We start from the raw sequence: 18,723 nt of genomic DNA, 5'->3' as shown, positions 1-18,723 counted from the left end.
GTATAGTAAAAGAAATAACATAAAAACTTTGAAAGTTGATGCGCTTCAGTTTTAATAATATTAAAAAAAGACAAACGCTGTTCTGGTGGTGTGTTCTTGATATTTGTTCATTTACACTCTTCTGGCTAAAGCCACAGTTTGCATAAAGGTTACAGTAAAGCTAAAAAGAAATAATAAGAATTATATGCATACTGCATGTGCATATCCTGTGGCACAATGAAGACAGACATCTCTTAGATTCTTAATGTGACCAGATGATGAATAATGTTGCAAAATTAATTAAAAAGAAGCAAACAAACAAAAACAATGAATCCTTTCTAAAACTTCTCACAACCCTTGATGAAGAATATGTTATGATTTGTTGAACGTACATGCATACATACATATACTGTACACTGCAACAACACGGTAAAACATGGCGGTGTCAGCATCATGCTCTGAGGTCTTCTCTTTTAAATATGATTAAATCATGAACAGCAATCAGTTCTCAACCAAAATCTCCAGGTCTGTTTCAATGCTGTATGATGAAGAAAGCATTTACTTTAAACCAGATCCAAAAAAGAATTCCTTCTTGTGAGGAAAGTTAAAGTTTTAAAACCCTAAATCTGCCAGAAATATGCAAAAGAGGGCTGTGGACAAGAGATTTATTAATAATCTGATATAGTTGGAGAACTTTGTAAAGTAGCAAAAGGTTGGGGCATCAAGTTCTCTTAAATCACAGCATGGTAATCCTGTTGGGCTGTCGGGCTAATCCTACAAAACTCTAATGGAGTGTGTCAAGTTTGCATAGGATTAAGTGTGGGTGAGTCTTTGTGTGGGTGTCTTTGGGACTGTTCACCTGTCTGCGATTTATTCACCAGTTTCTGCCAGACAAGCTGACCCCTTTTTTGCACCGGGTGATCACATAAGCATGAAAACTTTTCAATTTTTGTTTCCATGAGTTTTTCCTTCACTTTGTAGCTGAAGATGGCATCCAAAAAGCAAAGGTAGGTCAATGTGATCTAATGTAACGTGAGTAAATGTTGCATGTTGTATAAAACATTTTAAGGCAGACATTGTTCTAGATGTGTTTCATTAAACATTTGTACATCTGGTCATAACTTTTACCAGTTCCAAAAATATTTTTGGTTACATAGAAAGAGCTTTTTTTTGTTTGTTTGTTTTTAAGTGAGAACATCTTGGAAGTATCTTCATAGTTTGCGCAGAGAGATTAACTTTTCTCAAAATTAAATCAAAGACATCCCAGACAATTTACATAAAAAAGTCTACACTGACATTTGTATATATGTGAAGGTTTCCGTGATGATTTATCTTCTGTCTGTGTCTATAGCAGATCGAATGAGGCACTGGTAACCACAAAGATCAACAAACCTGTGCAAAAGGACAAAGAAAATGTAAGTATTACAATGTAAAAATCCAGCTGGTGTTCAAGTAATTCCAGTAGAAATACTAAATAGTTTTATTAAATAAAATAAGAAAATAATCTATTTATACAAACATAGGTCATCCAGCAATTGGGAATACATTGTATTTGTCAATATGGATCTCAGTTTAATAAAACAATACCATTTATACCAGGGACAAACTGTTCAGATTTGGCCTTCTACCATTAACAATATTCCCTGTGGACGTGAAAGTTGTTGTGCAATATGAGCACAACTACTTCAGATTTATAATGTGAGATCTGCATGTGTTTTGTCTGATTTATGCTGCCATAAATGGCTAAAGATCAGCTCGGTGTATTTACAGTCTGCACAAATCCCTAAGTCAGGCCTCCTCAGCCTTTCTGCTATTGATTTCTCTGCCTTGTGCTCCAGCCACAGATTCATTGCCTCTGCAGTAGTTGAGGTTGCATCTATAGACACTGGAGTGCACTGCCTATATGTGGTGGCTCTCATTTGATCAAGTGTGATTAAGTTTAAAGTATGTGTGTGTGTGTGTGTTTGTTTCTGTCTGTGGCCTCGGTGTGGGTCAGATGGTACTTAAGTAAATTAAGAGCTCTTGTCAGGATTAAAAGCCTCTCCCACTGGGTTTATTGGATTGCATGTGTCAAAACACCCAGCTTGGCTGGGATGAGCTTGTGGTGTGGTGTTTGATATTTCAACTAAGGAGCTAGAATTATATCTGACTTTTTTTTTTTTTTGCGAAAACTCTTGTCTTTTTCTCTTAAAGGAGCTCAGAGGATGTGTTGGAGGCAAGCAGAACTCCAGCAGCGCTCCTAGGACTGCTGGTGGGAAAAGCAGCAAAGGAAGTGACTCGACAGCAACTGGGAGTAAAGCTGCTGGTAGAAGAGGCAGCGGCAGCCACCAGACAACCAGACCAACATCAGAACCAGCAAAACCAGCTCTCCGCCTGCGGAGCAGCCGCAGCTTTTCCTCCCTGCAAGCCTCTTCTCTGACCGCCGCTCCGTTCATGAGGAGCAGCCGCTCACTCAGCAGACTTGATGAGCGATCCACTGGTAATTGCCCTGTTTACTAGTTTCTACTAATTATGTGAGTTTTCTTAAATATGTGCGATCCATTATGCAGGGGTTATGATCATTTTCAGCAAAATAATATTTGAGACGCTTTGATATTTATGAGGTTTTCTGATTCCACAGAAGATACATATTATACCAGTGCAAGTTCACAAGTAAGAAAAGGACAAAGTACTGGGAAGAAAACACTGGATTCTGGGAGACAATCTTCTTCGGTGGAGAGAATTAGGTAAAGTTTAATTTTTTTTAATGAATATTTAAATTTTGCGAGTCTTTCTTCAGTGTTTTCTTTCTGAAATGCATCTTTTTTGTGTCCTTACCATTTTTAACATTACGCAGCAGCTCCACTCCATCCTCCTCCTCTGTGGTCTCGACTGCCATATGTCATCACCAGACCACGAAAGAAAAGAAGCAGGTGCAATATATACTTTCATTTTACTGCTCATCTGTCGTTTAAAATTGCACACATGTATTCACCGGAAAGTTAAAGAAAAAGAAGGTTTTAAGTCTTTTTAGCATCACAGTGAGTCAAAATAAATCGAGACAAAAAGATTTAAAGAAAATATGACGAAGGTTAGCCAGAACCCAGTACTCTGGAAGAAAATCTGTGCTTTGACCTTAAAAGGAATGTCCTTGCAATTGAATTGATTTGGAGGAAAATTAAGATGCAGAATATAGACGCCTATGCTGAATGTGAAAGAAAGGTGAGCTTAAACTTAAACTTAGACTTAGACTTAGACTGACTTTATTGTCATTTGCATGCACAGGGTGTATACAGAACGAAATTTCGTTGCATACGGCTCAGGACAGTGTTTTGAGCTTCCAATGTTGTGAGGTTACTCCAGAATAAAATAAAATACAGTATATATACAGTATAAAATAACCAAGCATGAGTTTAAGGATATGGACTGAGTTATTTAAATTGTCTTATATTCAAAGAGTTTTGTTTGTTTTAGGGATGACTCCTGATGGAAAAATGTGTTACTTTGCAATTTGAAAAACTGTATTAAATGATTAATCATGGTCTCATTTGGTTACATGGGAAATGTTCATTTTACCTGGTGTGTACACCTTTAAGATACACTGCAGATGTGTCAGGACAAGATGCTGGAAATTAATATATTTTTCTGTTATCACAGATCAAAGATGGGGTGTACACACTGTGTGCAATGACCGCTGGACTGAAGCACAACTGGGTGCAAGCAGTTTTTAAAAATGTGCAGCCCAATCGTACACAAAAAGACCAAAGGTAGGCTTTATGTTATTCCCTAAGGGACCTCGTTAAAGTTGACACAATTTTCCAGTGCACTACATTCTTTTCATTTCAGATTTCATTAGGTTTAGGAATGAATTCTGGAATAAATTGTGATAATTGCAATTTGAGTTGACATTTAACCCTTTGTGTGAAGAAGTGCTATTCTTTCTCCCAGCTCCGTTGCAGAGAATGAAGAAGAGGAGCTGGAAGACTGCAAAGAGTCACGTGAACAAGAACTGACGTCTCAACGGGAGCTAGAAGGAACGCAAAGCCTGGCCGATTTAGACCCGTCATCCCCTCGTCCCCCTGTTTCGCCCTCTTCTCCACCTGCAAATCCTCCACAGCGGGTGGAGGAGACTGAAGAAGCCCAGTGCCACCCTCCTGCGGAAACCAATGAGACTGGTGAGTTATGTCACCAGCCCAGATGTTTGTGATGCTGCATTAAGAAAATAGTAAAGTGTGAGATCTATGCTAAAATTGATTGATAACGTGTAGAATATGTATTCTTCAGTGTTAAACGCATCAACATTTTTCTCAGTGAATATTTTTTTATGAAACATAAAACATTTGATGAGATTAACAAGTGGTATTGCGACAGACGCATCTATATCTGTTGAGGGATTCCAGAGCGACGACTCCTCTTCAACAGTGGTGCTGTCTGACGGTGAGGATTTCCGGAAACATGCAGGTACAGAGACAGTAGCTGAGCAGCCGCGTTCACAGGGCTGTGAAACTGAGGCACAGAGGGAAGAGCAGCAGGTGTTGACAAACCCCACATGTGCAAAGGACCGTGCAGCACTGCTCAGTCAGCAGCAAACTGGGCAACTTGTCAAAGAGGTGAGATTTTATCTACAACAAAACTGCTGCAAACTGAAAATCTTGTATAAAGTTCAATGGGACAAACAAAATATGGATTATCTTGTTTTTATAGAAGGCTAGCATGTTTTTTAGAAAAAATGTTGCTTCTATTTCTCCACAGCTGCAACAAACACAAAGAGAGCTGTCACGAATCCAGCAGCTAAACAAGAGTTTGCAGGACGAGCTGCAACAAGAACGAGAGATTATTTCAGAGAAACTTCTTTGTGTACAGGTGAAATTAAGACTATCAGACATTTGTATGATTAACCTTGCGTCAAATTTATCTGCATCCCTGGTATACTTTTAATTTGAATACATTTGCTTTGAGGCTAAAATGTGTTTTCAGTAGATACCACACAGTTGCACTGATACCCATAACGTTTTTCTTTAAGGTAAATCCAACAATTTCTTTTCCCTCAAGTTGATCAGAATTTCTAGGAATTTGCAATTGGTAATCTAATGGTGTTTTGGGAGCACAGTGTCTCAATAGCGACCCGTACATTGCTAGGAATGCCATTAAGAAAACCTTTACGGTCCCACCATCACAAACATAAACCTGTGGAGTTTATTAAGCTCAGCTGGGCTTTTAATCAAAGCTGTGTGCTTTGCTTTGCTGAGATTAATACTGAACTTTTCCGAAACCCACAGTCCAGGTGGAGTTAGGGTGAAACAAAGGATGGGTATGAGGAAAAACATCTCACACCTACTGATTAGACATGATGGAGGATCTGTGATGCTGTGGACTTGTATCTTTTACAAAGAGGAGTCATAATTAAGTTAAAGGTCTCTATTGTGCAAGTTGTAAGACTGAAATCTTTGTTCTCCCGATATGCTCTGCAGAATGACGCCAATTCTTCTTCAGAGCAAGCCTTAACCTTCCAGCGACTGCAGAGGATAAACCACAACCTCCGCATGGAGCTTGAAGAGCTGAAGAGGAGCCAGGAAGAGGCCAAGGAGGCCGAGCTGCGGCGAAGAGTCGACCTCTTGGCCCAGCAGGCCCAGCTGCTGGTGACCGGGGACGCCACCGCGCTCGCTCAAATGCACCTTGAGCAGGACCGCCAGCGGTTTCAGGAGCAGCAGAGGGAGTGGGAGCACAGCGTGACCTCCCTGGAGGCCCAGCTGAACGCCAGCGATGAGAAGAGGAGGGAGACAGAGTCCCAGGTGGCCCAGCTGCAGCAGGAGCTGCAGAGCCAACAGAGCCTCCAACAGGAGGCCGAACAGCTTCAGAAACACCTCCAGGAGATGTCAGGCCAGCTTCGCGCTTACGAGGACGCTCAGGCCGAGAAAGAGGCCCGCCTGCAGAAGCACCTTTTGCTCCTCCAGGCGAGTCAGGAGAGGGAACGAAGGAGCCTGGGCGCCAGCCTGGCTGAGGCCGAGCGACACTCCCAGGACCTGAGGGACAAACTGGAGAGGGCCGAGCAGCAGCTGGAGAGCCTCAGCAAGACTCAGACGTGGACCAGACAAATTGAAGAGGCGCAGCAGCAACTGCAGGAGGAGTTGGCTCATACAGTGTCAGCCGTGCAGCGGCTGCAAGAGGAACGGGAGCAGCTGGACCGTCGCTGTGAGGAGCTGCAGAGCCAGCTGTCAGAGGCAGACAGAGAGGTGGGCAGGCTGCAGGATCGCCTGAACACAGAGGAAACACACTACTACAACCTGGAGCACTCATACGAGAGAGCCTGTGAGGATCTGCAGGTTGCTTTGGGGAAGGTGCAGCAAAGGGAGTCTGAAACACATGACATCCGGGAAGGCTATGAAAGGCTGCTGGACAACAAGGAGCAGGAGCTGAGCGAGGTCTTGCTGAAGATGGAGGTGTTGGGTAACAGCTTAGAGGAGACAGAAGTGAAACTGAGCGAAGTGATGAGAGTTTGCACCTGCTCTTTTCCTCAAGACAGACAGAAGGGTCAAGACAGACAAACTCTCGAGGCTCCAAACTCTCAGTTGACGAAGGTCTCTCAAGGAAGCAACAGCAAGTCTCTGGAGCACGCGAGATCCCGCTCCCGCTCAGTGGATGCATCATGCCAGCACCTCACCGCTGCCGGAGACGACTCGGAAAAATTCATGTCCGTAATCCAGCTGCTTGAAATCAAGCTGTTCATCACCGAGGAGAAACTGAGAGACATCACTCAGAGACTGGAGGAGCAGCAGGGTCACGTCAGCTGCCGGGACCCCCAACTCTGCTCCCAGCTGACCCAGAGCCGAGCCACGGCCCAGCACCTCAGCCTGCTGCTCCACAGCCAGGCCAAGCAGAGTCAGCGTTTTGCCCAGGAGACGGAGGCCCGCTGCAGGATGCTGGTCGGCAGGTTTCAGGTGGCTCTCAATGTTGTCCAGGCCTGCGGGGAGAGGCTTCAGGCAACTCCCGTCAATGCCCTCGACTTAGAGAATCAGCTGGCCGGGGTCGCTGGCTGCCTTCAGCAAGGGGAGAAGGATGCTGAGAGACTCCAGCAGGAGGCACGCAACTTGAGTAAAGAAGAGGGCAGGATCCTTGGCGACGAGAAACTAGTTGGAGCTGAACAAGAGATCGTTTCTAGATTTGCCAACACCCAGCCTACACATGGCATGTCGGACGTGGGGAAGTATTTGATCAAGGAGCTGTTTGTTGTGGAGAAAATGGTTTCTGTCTTGCAGAGTCAAAACGGGATTTGCGAGCTATCTGCAGCAAAAAAGGAGGATAAGGTCGATTTGGTTCGCAGTTACAAAAACTTGATCTCCAAAATCTTGAGCCTAAAAGGTGAAGAAAGGATGGAGTCCAGAGGAACAGGATGTGACGGCGGTCAGCTTCTAGAGAGCCTGATAGGAAGGTTCTGTGCTGAAGCCGAGCTCATTTACGCTGCTCTGAAACTTCAGCAACAGAGCGTTATTCAAAGAAACAGTCATGATCAGCGGGAAGGCCTGGCAGACATCAGCCCCTCTGAGTTGTCTCCTTACGATGAGCAAGCTAAAGATTCAGATGAAGCTGCAAAACAATTCATAAAGAAGCGACTTGAGGAGAAAAAGGTAGAGGAGGAGAGAGAAAGAGGTTTGTTGGAGCAAATCTTGTCTCGGCTGCAAAAGCGGGCAAAGTTCTTATGTCAGGTCTGCCAGGAGCTTCCTGTCAACCACACCCAAGTCCAAGAAAGCATGAATCATAGCGGGGACAATGTTTCTGTAGCCGATCTGACTTTTTTCCAGGAGCAGGTCAAGTTGATGTATTTGTCTGACAGGCTTTATTTAGACACAAGACAAGAGTTTCAGCAAAGCAAGGCGTCACAGAACAGTTTGCAAGATCTTTGCAAGGAGCAGGAGCTTGGAAGCGTGATGGAAGAGCAGGAGGCTTTAAACGAAGCCTTCAACCAGCTTCAGGACGACAACTGCGTGCTGAGAGAGGAGCTGGAGCGGGCCGAGCAGAAGATAACGTCGGTGGAGACTGGGAACCAGAAACTCCTGGAAGACATGCAGAAAATCGAGGGTTGTCACAAGGAGCAGATACAGAAGCTGGAGGCGGAGTTTCAAGAGAAGATAACGGAACTGCAGCAGATCCACGAGGAGGAGATGAAGCAGTTGCACGGCCACTACTCCAAATCGTGTGTTTCTAAAGAAAGGCAGCACAAACTGTGCACAGAGGAGATTCCCATCTGCTCTCTGTCTGACCAGGCTGTGGCTGAGCGCAAAGGACAGGAGGACGAAACCAAAGAGGCTGATGGAGCCACTCTGAGAGAAGCTTATCTGAAAGATCTGGAAAAGCTGCAGGTAGTACAAATATTTTCTCATTAGATTTTGAAAAAATATTTTCTCTGCTGGTGAATATAGAATATCTCTAAGGACATTTCAAGCAATTTCTTAGGAACTGTGCATTCATTGTGTCTTTGATGGATGAGCAGAGTACAAATGGCTGTTATTAAACTAAGTCTCAACTAGCTTTGCAAAAATAAACATTTGTACCTGTTTTATATGTGGACTTTGACTAGGTCATTATATTGTCTTACTGTAAAGCAAACTTCCACTCCAGTATTAGAACTTTTTCAGCCTCCACCAGGTTTTCCTCTGGGTTTCTCGTCCCTGTGAAAGAAAGGCTTCCCCAAAGCATGATGCTGCCACCTCTGTGTTTTACTGTCTTTCTGACTCATTAACCTTCAAAAGCGGGAAAGTAGGGAAATTTGAAATGTTGTTCCTGACATTGGATGATTTTGAAATGAAAAAGACTAAAGAATTTACATTTTTATTGTAAGAGGAAAAACTGGAAAGCTTTGACTTGCAGAGTAGCATCTGGACAACTCCCTGGTCCTTTGCAGCAAAGCAGAGCCGGCCGTAGGCATACGCAAAACGAGCTGCTGTTTGGGGTCCCTCAAACCTTTAGGGGCCTCTCACATAAATGCGTGAATTTTAACACAGACTATAGCTCTAAAATGTTAATATTTGCTTATTGAAAATGAAAATGCTATTAAGTTTGATTTGAGTGGTTCAGCATGTAGATCAATAAAAGTATTTCAAATAGTTGAAGATGTAAATGTAAGCAGGAATTGGCTAATTTACTTTGTGAAAGTACAAAGAACTGTTGACATAGTAGCAAGCTGATGCTACAAGTTTAATCTCTGAGCTAAGTTTGTTCACAATTTCCTCTCATCAAATACAGAAGTAATCTAATTGGAGATTTTAGCCGCATCTGGCACAAAAACAGAGGCATCATCAAAAACAGGTATCACCCATTGTCCAGCAAGGAGGAGGTGGAGGAGGGAAGAATTGAGTGTTTGTTGTTCTTCTCCTGAGGTTAGAGGTGCAATAATGACCAAATTAATCATTTCTATTTTTAATATTATTTTCTGCTTTAGCAATAACAGAACTGTCCGCTTAAATCACCTTTGTTGCAGCCAAAACTAGTTTCCCCATTTTGCTACAGGCTTCGTGTGATCTTGGGTTCACTGCCATTGAGGAGATGCACAGGAAGATCATAAAGGACCTTCAGCAGGAGCATCAGAAGCAGGTAGCCGAACTTCTGAGGGAGAAAGACCAGCTCCTGCAGGAGGAAACTGCTGCTACTATGTCCGGTAGATACAGTTTTATCATTTTGTCTGTCTGGTTCTTCTTCTTGGGAATTGTGCTAAGCACTTATTAATAAAAGAGAAAAAATAGCCGTAAACCTCCAGCAGCAGGGATATGAAAATGACTTGTATTTTTTACAGCCATCGTAGCAATGCGGCGAGCTCATAAAAAGGAGCTGGAGAGAAGCAGACTGAATCAGCAGATCAGGGAGAGTGCAGACGTCTCTGAACTCCACGTGGAGTACGAGTGAGTTACCAGAAATGCACGTTTTGGACCTCAAATGTTCCCAATATATATATTTTTTAAAAAAAGAAGAATTGTAAATAATTGATTCTCTGTTTCTCTTTATTTGTCCAGTAATGTCATTTTCTCATTACGGCTCTCTTACTTTCCGTTTTTGGTTTATAAATCAAATAACTGCCACCACCTAATGCAATTTCCTCCCAAACTCACTTAGCTCTCCAACATCCTCCATGCCTCTGCTTTTTTTCATTTGCAGGAAGGAGATCCAATTATTGCAGAGGGAGCTGGAGGTGTTGTCAGATCAGCACACGAAAACATGCCTGGAAAACTCTCAGCTGAGCCAGCAGCTGCAGACCGAGAGGGAATCAGTGATGCAGTACCAGCAGGAAAACCAGGAACTCAAACACAAGCAGGTGGAAACATTTTCTTTTCACTTAGAGTGCATAGACTCAATATTAGTCTTACAAAAATGTTTTATTTCTGTTTCCTGTCAAGAGAGAGCCAGAAGAAGTGACTCGGCTACCAGGAAGCCAAGCACAGTCTGATGTTTGCCAGATGGAAGTAGGTGTCTATAAAGTTTTGGGAGGGGTCTAATAAAGCAACATTTAAAACAAAAAAAGAAAAAAGAAGTCATATTACCATTAATGTTATATAGTATGTACTCTGAAAATATGCACTAGTTTGCAAAACAAACTAGTGTTTTATTGAGATTTAATGTGATTGTCCAAATCAAGGTAGCACACGAGAACTAGGAACAGATTCATCAGGAAAAAGCTGGAATCCTTTAACTTGGAATAAAAGGCAGTAGTTCCTCTCTACTGTGGCCACATGCTTGTTCAGGATAAGGAACTATTTCAAAGCTAATGACTCAATGTAATCAATTGCACTTTATTTTATTGATAAACTTACCTAGTCAAACTTCAGCTGGTAATCTGTAGCAAAACGTAAAAGTAAGTGTTTTCACAGATGCTTTCCATCCAATCTGATTTTCCGCTATTTAGCAAAAACAAAACAAAACTGGCAGAAACTTCAGTCTGTAAGTGAATACCAGATAGAGACAAACTCCAACAGACTTGTAGCTTAAATTACTACTACATGTGGCTCTACAATGTTTCAACTCAAGGGGGATACAGAGAAATTTCCAGATTTTAATAGTAAAAAAACCCCAAACATATTAATTAAATCAACTTAGCGTTGATATCTCACATGAAATCCCCAAATAAATGTTGTATGAAACATGAGGAAATGTTGAAAAACTCAATAGTTATGGTATATGTGTGACACTGTATGATGTTTCTGTTGTAATAGATGATCCTGAGGGCAAAGGAGGCAGAGATGCAGCATCTCAAACAGGAAGCGATCTCACTCAGAGAGGACTTAGAGATTGCTCAAATGGTAAAAAATCTTATAAATTTCAAATTTTATCAACAGGGATTATCTCTGTTACTAACAGAAGTTGTTTTGTGAATTCTACATAAAACACACAATACATACTGTATTATTATGTACAATTCCATATTTTATAGGACAAAGTTTATGCGGAAAATAAACTGAAGGCGCTTCATACAAACAACTACAACGAAGCCAAGTTTGCCACTTGGTCTCCGAGCAGAGACGCTTCAGCACATCGTGTTGGTGAGTAAACTCTCACTCTGTCGTCATTTTAAAAGATGCAAAGTATTGTTTTATTTATTAAATAACTATTAAGCTGGCTTCACACTGCCTTTTCTGCCACTTTGTCTTTATTTATAGATGACTCTGTGAAAAACAACCCTGCGATCAAAAAGAAAGAGAAAACCTTCTTCTTGCGTCAAATACGAGGATTCAGATCAAGGGTAAAAATCAACACAAACTTTTTAGTCATTTGTTGTATATATGTAATTTACATTTGATTCATTTTTATTCTATTTACTAAATGAAAAATGGGATTATGATACTTTCTTCACATGACTGAGTTCTGTATCTATAGCTGGTTAGGAATGGACCAATTTCAAGATTTGTTTAGCTGCACCAACCTTAGGAAGGGGCTGTAACGCTCAGCTCAACAGATCTAAACTATTATTCCTGTTTTCCTCTGTTTATGATGATTTTCCAGCTTTTCGTTTCTTCTTTTTATGTTTTTCAGAGTTTAAAAGACGGCCTTTCTACCCAAGAAAGGATGAAGTTGTTTGAGTCATCCTGATTTACAGGAAGCGAACTGACGTCACAGGAAATCGTCATAAATCTGTTTAAAGGGATGCTTGTGTTATTGTTCATTGGACATCATGTCGTGTGAGGTAGTTGTGTGAAGTCTGACGTGAAGGTATGACCACTAGAGGGAGCAAGAAACGGGCTTTATTCCTCTGGCACACAGAAGCTCTGTCGGGTTTAAATTGTACTGTACATATGTTGGGTTGCAGCTTCTTATATTTCACATGGACTTTGCAAAATAGTAGACTTAACACTGATGTTTTCATTAAAATGGTTTATTGCTCCTGTTGTTTGGAGTTATTGACAAAAGTCAGAGTCACTAGAAATCCAGTTGCTGCAGAGTAATCATCAGCTAAATAAAGTAAAATCATCTAAATAAACTATAAATGATGACATCTAATGACCAATTACTGCTATAATTTAAAAAATCTAAATCTGATCAATCAAGATTCATTATTTTTCACTTTAAACTGGCTCAGCTGTTTTCATTTTCTAGAAACTCATTTTGTTACAGAGTTTTAAATTGGCTGCCTTCACAAAGAACATTAGATTAAAAATCAAAACAGTTCCTTAAACACCATATATTCTGAAACCACTCTTGGATTCTTTGTCAGCCTGTGCAGATTAGTTAAATATTTGTACTTTTAATTTCCCTTTAACATCAAAAAATATATATTTTACTTGAATTGAATTGATTGGGGGAAAATATTAAATGAGATTATTATTATTTTTCCAAATCTTTTGTTAAAATAATTTTAAAATAGATTACTTTCTATATATTTATATGTGTATACATATATATTACTTTATTGTTTACAAAAAACATGTTGCAAGTCAAATGTGTGCATGAAAATCCACATGACGGTGAAATTTAAAACTTTCCAGTTAAACAAACAAAGACGCGTGATTAAATACAAAGAGAGCAGTATAACAAAGTGAAGAGTTTCAGATTAGCTGCATTAGCGATGTGCGAAGTGAGAAATAAAATTAAATAAAAGTTTAGCACTTAAATCAGTACCTCTGACACCTAAGAAAGTCCAGTCATGGTAAAAGGAAAATGTTCCCTTTGTCTGTTCTCGGATGTAAAGTGTACAAAAATCACAAGGTACATATTCTACTATTTATTAAACAAACATGCAGGAGAAATGGAAAAGTTTTTGGAAAACCAAGAAGAAACCTAGGTATCTGGATATGTACAAGACAGAAACCTTGTATAAAAATGTTCTTGTGAAGAATATATATTTTTTCAATATGATAATATTAGGTAATTCTGTGGTTATGTTTAAAGAGAGTAGAGACCATCCACAGTTGCAAAAATAATCTGAGAATTGATGCTGGAGCAACTGAATACAGACAAAAAAAATAGATAAATTAAATTAAGTAAAGTATATAATTTGTCTCCAGACAAATAGAAAGAACAGGTCTTGCCTCCATCGGTACTCACAGTGACACCACTGAAATCTCTTTTTCTGTTTCGCTACGAGTTGCTGGGTGGCCTCACAGCCGACATGCTCCGCAGGTTCGAACTCTTCTGGATGACGCTTTGCACACCTCATGGTGTCTCCATGACTGATGATTGCATTTAGGGACAGCTGGCGCTCTCCTTCATGAAAAACAACGCAAATTTAATACCACAGGGGGTTTAGTTGAGCTTTCAATTTGGACGCCAGATTTCTCCTCTTAATTCTTTTAAAACAATGGGATATAAATGATTTTTTTTCAGACACGATTTCAGTGAATCGTGTGTCAGAGGCTGTTCAGCAGGTCTCTGTTCCTTAGAGTCATGCTGCTTCAGAGAACATCGCACCTCATTAAAACCCAACACTCGCCCTCCTTTCTTCGAGACCCCCACTAGGGAAAAACTCAAGTCATGTTAGCTGACACTCTGAGAACGTATCCACTCTTTTTTTTTTTTTTTTAATGGATGCTCCACACTTCTGCACCTGCAAGCAGAATCTTGATCTGTTGGGGTTTGGTGTGTAAAAGCTTAAAAAACGCCACAAACAGCACCACCTCTGAACTTTCCTATCAAACATTTCTACACTTTGGCAGCTTAAAAACACAAACCAGGATTGAGGAGAAAATATAGTCACTAGTTTTTATTAAGGGATTGAAAGTTGTCCACAGGTGTAAGATGAAGGCAGATGTAGGACTACAGAAATTAATTTATTCTGGATTTTTTATTTTGAAAACATGGCAAAACATTGTATTCTCTAATTTAAGAATTCAACATATAATAATAATAATTTATATATAATATAAATATAATAATTTCCCTGCTGGGATGAATAAAGTAATTCTATTCTATTATATTCTATATATCTAAAGATTTACATACAGTGGAGGGCAAATAATTTTATATTTCTTTTGTATACATCAACACAAAACAGTGTTTGACTGCGAAGGGGAATGAAAACAAGGTTTTCATGTTTTTTCACAGATAAAAATTCAGTGGCTCATGCAAATTTATTCAGCCTCCATTAAGCAGAGAAGCAGCCCACAGGCTTATGGTTACTCTGGAGGAGCTGCAGAGATCCGTCTTTGCCATCCAGCCATGTTGGGGAAACTTCAAACATGTGGAAGAAGGTGCTGTGGCCAGATGAAACCAAAGCTGAGCAAGAAACCAACACGGCGCATCACCCTGAACACACCGTCTCCACTCTGAAACACGGCGGTGGCAGCGTTATGGTGTGGGAATGCTCATCATCGGGTGGGACAGGGTTCATAGACTTTCTCCATTCAGTCTGACTGAGTTTGGTTGAGCTAATGAGCAAAAAAGAATGAGCAAGAATTTGTAGCTAAAACTGGAACAAAGGTAACCAAACAAATAGCACACTATTAAAATCTTTATATGACAAAATAAAATAAAATCCCCACCACAATTATGTGCTGTATTTTCTACGTCAAACACATAAAACCCTGGTTGGAAAAGGTTTGTGAATATTTAGGGACACTGTGACTAAATGGTTTCATGTTGCAGTCACATTATTTCTTCACCAAAGTCGTCCTTCTAATAATAATATGTTGATGCTTATGTTATGACTTCAACTAAATGTAAACAGCACAAACTTACGACAAGTTTAATCTCCAGGGGAAAAAAACATGTAATCAAGTCATTTGCATACAATCATGTTGTATAGATAGATTCATATTCAATAATCTTTGTAAATAAATTAACACAGGCTGAATGGAATAACAAGCCCGTCGTATCACACATGAATTTGCTTCAGCTGGATTCTGCATTCCTACATGTGGGATGGATTGCATGTGTGTTGGTGTGTGTGTGTGTGTGTGTGTGTGTGTGTGTGTGTGTGTGTGTATTTTATGAGCACCTGCAGGGTTTCTTCTAGCTCAAGCTGCCCCACCAAACCAGGTCTTCATGACTGATCAGCGGCTGAGGTATAAACACCGGTACACAGGTGCATCTGCTCGGGCTGTAAAAATAAGTGGCCCATTTAGCCAAGCAGAGATCAATTACAGCGACCAGTGTAGAGGCTGTTCTCGGATCGGTGAGTACAGCCTGTTTCCAGAACCAAACCTCTACTGCTGTGTTTACTCTGCAGCTGAAAGGACCTCCCGGATGGTCGTTTTCGGCTTCATGTATGACGCTGTGGATAAAACATTCAGCGAAATGAAGTTTATTTTGTTTGTTTATTTTATTATGACACTGTTAAAAAAACAACAACAACAAAAAGAGGAAATATATAAATAAATCAGGTCCAGAGGAGTGTGACCTACATGCAACTTGTTTGCTCAAACTTAGATTTACCAGTGTTTCCATGACAATGGATAAATCCCACGTTGTTCACTTAGGACGAATATAAATTTGGCACCTGGCTGGAAACAGCAGCCTCTGCCTGGAGGATGATGCTCCTGATTGATGTTTGAAGAACTCGCTGTAATACTTATCTTATTCTTGTAAATTGTGTCAGGAACAGACATTTGGTTTTTTACAGATTTTCTTTGTTTAAATCGTTCTTTGACCCTTGATACTATAAAATACATGTGATCCAACACATGGGTTTATAAGGTTGAAGATCAGAACCTTACTTCTCTTGAGAGATTTCTTTACAAACTATTTATGATTATTAAAAATAAAATTACACTGAATTAATCACAGCAAGATAAGACTTGGGTTCAGCCTTGCTGTGTGGTCTCACAGCATCAAAATGTGACAGTATTTCATTTTCATTACACAGTCTTGATCAGAGGGACTGGAAATTTTAAAATAGGAACCCTAACGTAGCTGTTTCCCTGATGCATAAGAGGCTAATTTCTCTTGGTGACTCGTCAAATTGGGAAAGCATGACAGATGTGAGATGACGTCGATAGGCAAGGTGTGCTGCTTTCATGGACGACTGTGGCTCAGGGGGAAGAGCAGCAACTGGAAAGTTGGAGTTTGATTCCAGCTTTCTTGTGTCACACGTCGTGAAGTTACTTAACCTCAAGTTACTGCTGATCTGTGCTTCGGAGAGCGAATGTGTGTTTCAGATTCCTCTCGCTGTTTGATCCAACTAGGCAAAGCCAGTAGACACTGGCAAAAGGGCTTTTACACAATCTGGGTACCAGTAAATGGGCCAGCAGTGTTTTTATTTAAAAACAATTATTTATTTTATTCAAGACTTTGTCTCTCTAATACAAATGTGTATTTTTCTACATTTTCATCAAAATATTGTGCTGCTGAAGGGAAAAATCGTCATATTTGAAGGATTTTTACACTTCTTTACTCCGGGTGCTGATAAACATCAAAGATGGTGATGTGCCATATATTTCTCTGAAAAACGTAAGGAAATCAGTAGGAACACACCTGTGATTATTTTTGCATGGTTTAGCAAGTTAAGCTATTTTCAATAAGGGGAAACAAGTCACACTTTAAAAGTTTATTTCACAATAACAGTAGAAAAAAAAGATACTAAAATAATACTTTAATAATTTAGACAGATTCTTAAAAAAATTCTCATTTTATTCATCATTGAGATTACAATGTTTTTTTGTTGTTTTTTTTTAAAAAACAGAGCTTTAAGATTTTTTATATGTTGTGATTTTCTTTCTACAACATTCTTTATATTAATTTTGAGTTGCTTATGTTGTTTTCTTGAATTAGTTTGGGTCTTGTGTCTCAAAATATATTAAACTCATTACAAAAGGTAAAAATTCAAATATAAAGATCTAATGAGTGCTTTGAGTATAAATTTGTTTTAATAACAACATTAAAATCTACCAACTAACAAGGGAAGGCGTCATTTGAAAATATTTTTCTCCCATCTTACATTTGATGGCGTAAAACCTCCCAGCTCTGAAATGGATAAAAATAACCAGACGTGTGCTGGTCATCTGAAAGGTGATCAAGTGTGACCAGCCGTTGAAACTGGCTGAACCTGGCCCAGTTTGTGCTGCCGCAGTGAGGAGGCCTTTAAATAACTTGGTACACAACGACGAGGCTCTGGGTTTACTCCGTCCCGATGGCACCCTTTACATCATCATCCCCATCTGGTCTCCAAACTGAACCTGTAACCCATTTACAGTTCTGACAGTACCTTCGTACAGTGGACGTCTGCACAGGAAGCAACAATAGTTTTCAAGTTGCTTTAAAATGTTTCTGTGGTTTTCTCAAAGTTACTCTCATTTATGGCCACTTTGGACTAAATTTGAGATAGCTCCAGTGTTTTTTAGTGTTATATTTAGAGGAGCAACATCTTGGTTTCCTTCAAACAAGCTGAACTCGCAAAGACAAAATAAATCAAATTCAAGTGATATGTTTTCAAGTTTGTTTTTTTATCCATAAAAGAACAATATGAAACAATTTAGTTCTGCGTGATGGACACGTCGTCCGGGCAGAAATGTTTTCTTCTTTGTCTGGTAGAGTCAAACTTTATACATAAATCCTGCAGTAAAATGGAGCTTTGAGACTCGCCAAAGAGTTCTGCATTTAGGTTCTTGTGAAGTTAGTCTCCTTGGCAGAAACAACTTTGTTCTTGTTGTTTTTGCAAGAAGACAAACAAACTCATGTGTGCATTTGGACATATGGAGAATGCAGAAGATTGTTTTCTTATTTAGAACAGAATCAGTACCAACCTAAAAATTTCAGCAGCTCCTTCAGTGATGCTCACAATCTCTTTAAAGGCATCCCTGAAGTGTTTTTTTATAAATTTTGCAGAAACGTGCAGTTTTAGTAAGCTTTATAATGTCGCTGTTGCCTATCAAGTTTATTATTATTAATTGTAGGCATAGATTAAAAGAGACTGTGTGTTGTAGAAAGACTTGCAACCAGGTTGTTGATTTATTTTTCATTTTTTGCAGCTTCTTCCTGAACAGACTTGTCTAATACATTTTAAAACCCTTCCAATTTAACACGGGAGTCCATCTTTTAGAACAAAATAACGAATATACTGTATATATTAAACTTAAAGTTAAGAAAGCAGCTATTTGCAAGCTCAACAGGAACATTTCCAATATCCAAATGAGTCTAAATGGAAACCAAACCAATCGCTCTGGAAGTCTTTTCTCTGTATTCAAGTACCTTATAGTGAAACCAGTTTCATAAGAACAGTCATCATGTTTAGGTCACACTTGCACGCGTTAAACCTGATGGAACCAGTTGGTCCTTTCATCAGCAGTTCTCATCAGCCGACCATCAACACTTCACCGAGGAAGAGCGTGTAGTCATTTCCAAATGCCAAGTATC

The 18,723-nt window shown here is 40.0% G+C and overlaps 1 protein-coding gene across 1 annotated transcript; it reads left to right on the top strand.

Moving 5' to 3' along the window:
* The first annotated feature begins 430 nt into the window (after positions 1–430).
* LOC114160406 (trichohyalin) lies at positions 431–12,323 on the top strand. The gene is made up of 18 exons (XM_028042992.1): positions 431–986; positions 1,331–1,394; positions 2,173–2,458; positions 2,600–2,705; positions 2,816–2,891; positions 3,616–3,725; positions 3,907–4,133; positions 4,330–4,568; positions 4,711–4,821; positions 5,430–8,315; positions 9,463–9,610; positions 9,746–9,851; positions 10,105–10,261; positions 10,344–10,409; positions 11,157–11,243; positions 11,375–11,483; positions 11,601–11,683; positions 11,974–12,323. Exons 1-18 carry the CDS (start codon positions 967–969, stop codon positions 12,028–12,030), a joined length of 4,938 nt encoding a protein of 1,645 aa, XP_027898793.1. The 5' UTR covers positions 431–966; the 3' UTR covers positions 12,031–12,323.
* The last annotated feature ends 6,400 nt before the right edge of the window (positions 12,324–18,723 follow it).

This window comes from Xiphophorus couchianus, chromosome 16 (genome assembly GCF_001444195.1).
Source record: "Xiphophorus couchianus chromosome 16, X_couchianus-1.0, whole genome shotgun sequence".
NCBI classification, from domain to species: domain Eukaryota; kingdom Metazoa; phylum Chordata; class Actinopteri; order Cyprinodontiformes; family Poeciliidae; genus Xiphophorus; species Xiphophorus couchianus.
The sequence above is the reverse complement of the archived record's forward strand: the minus strand, read 5'-3'. Positions and strand labels throughout refer to the sequence as shown.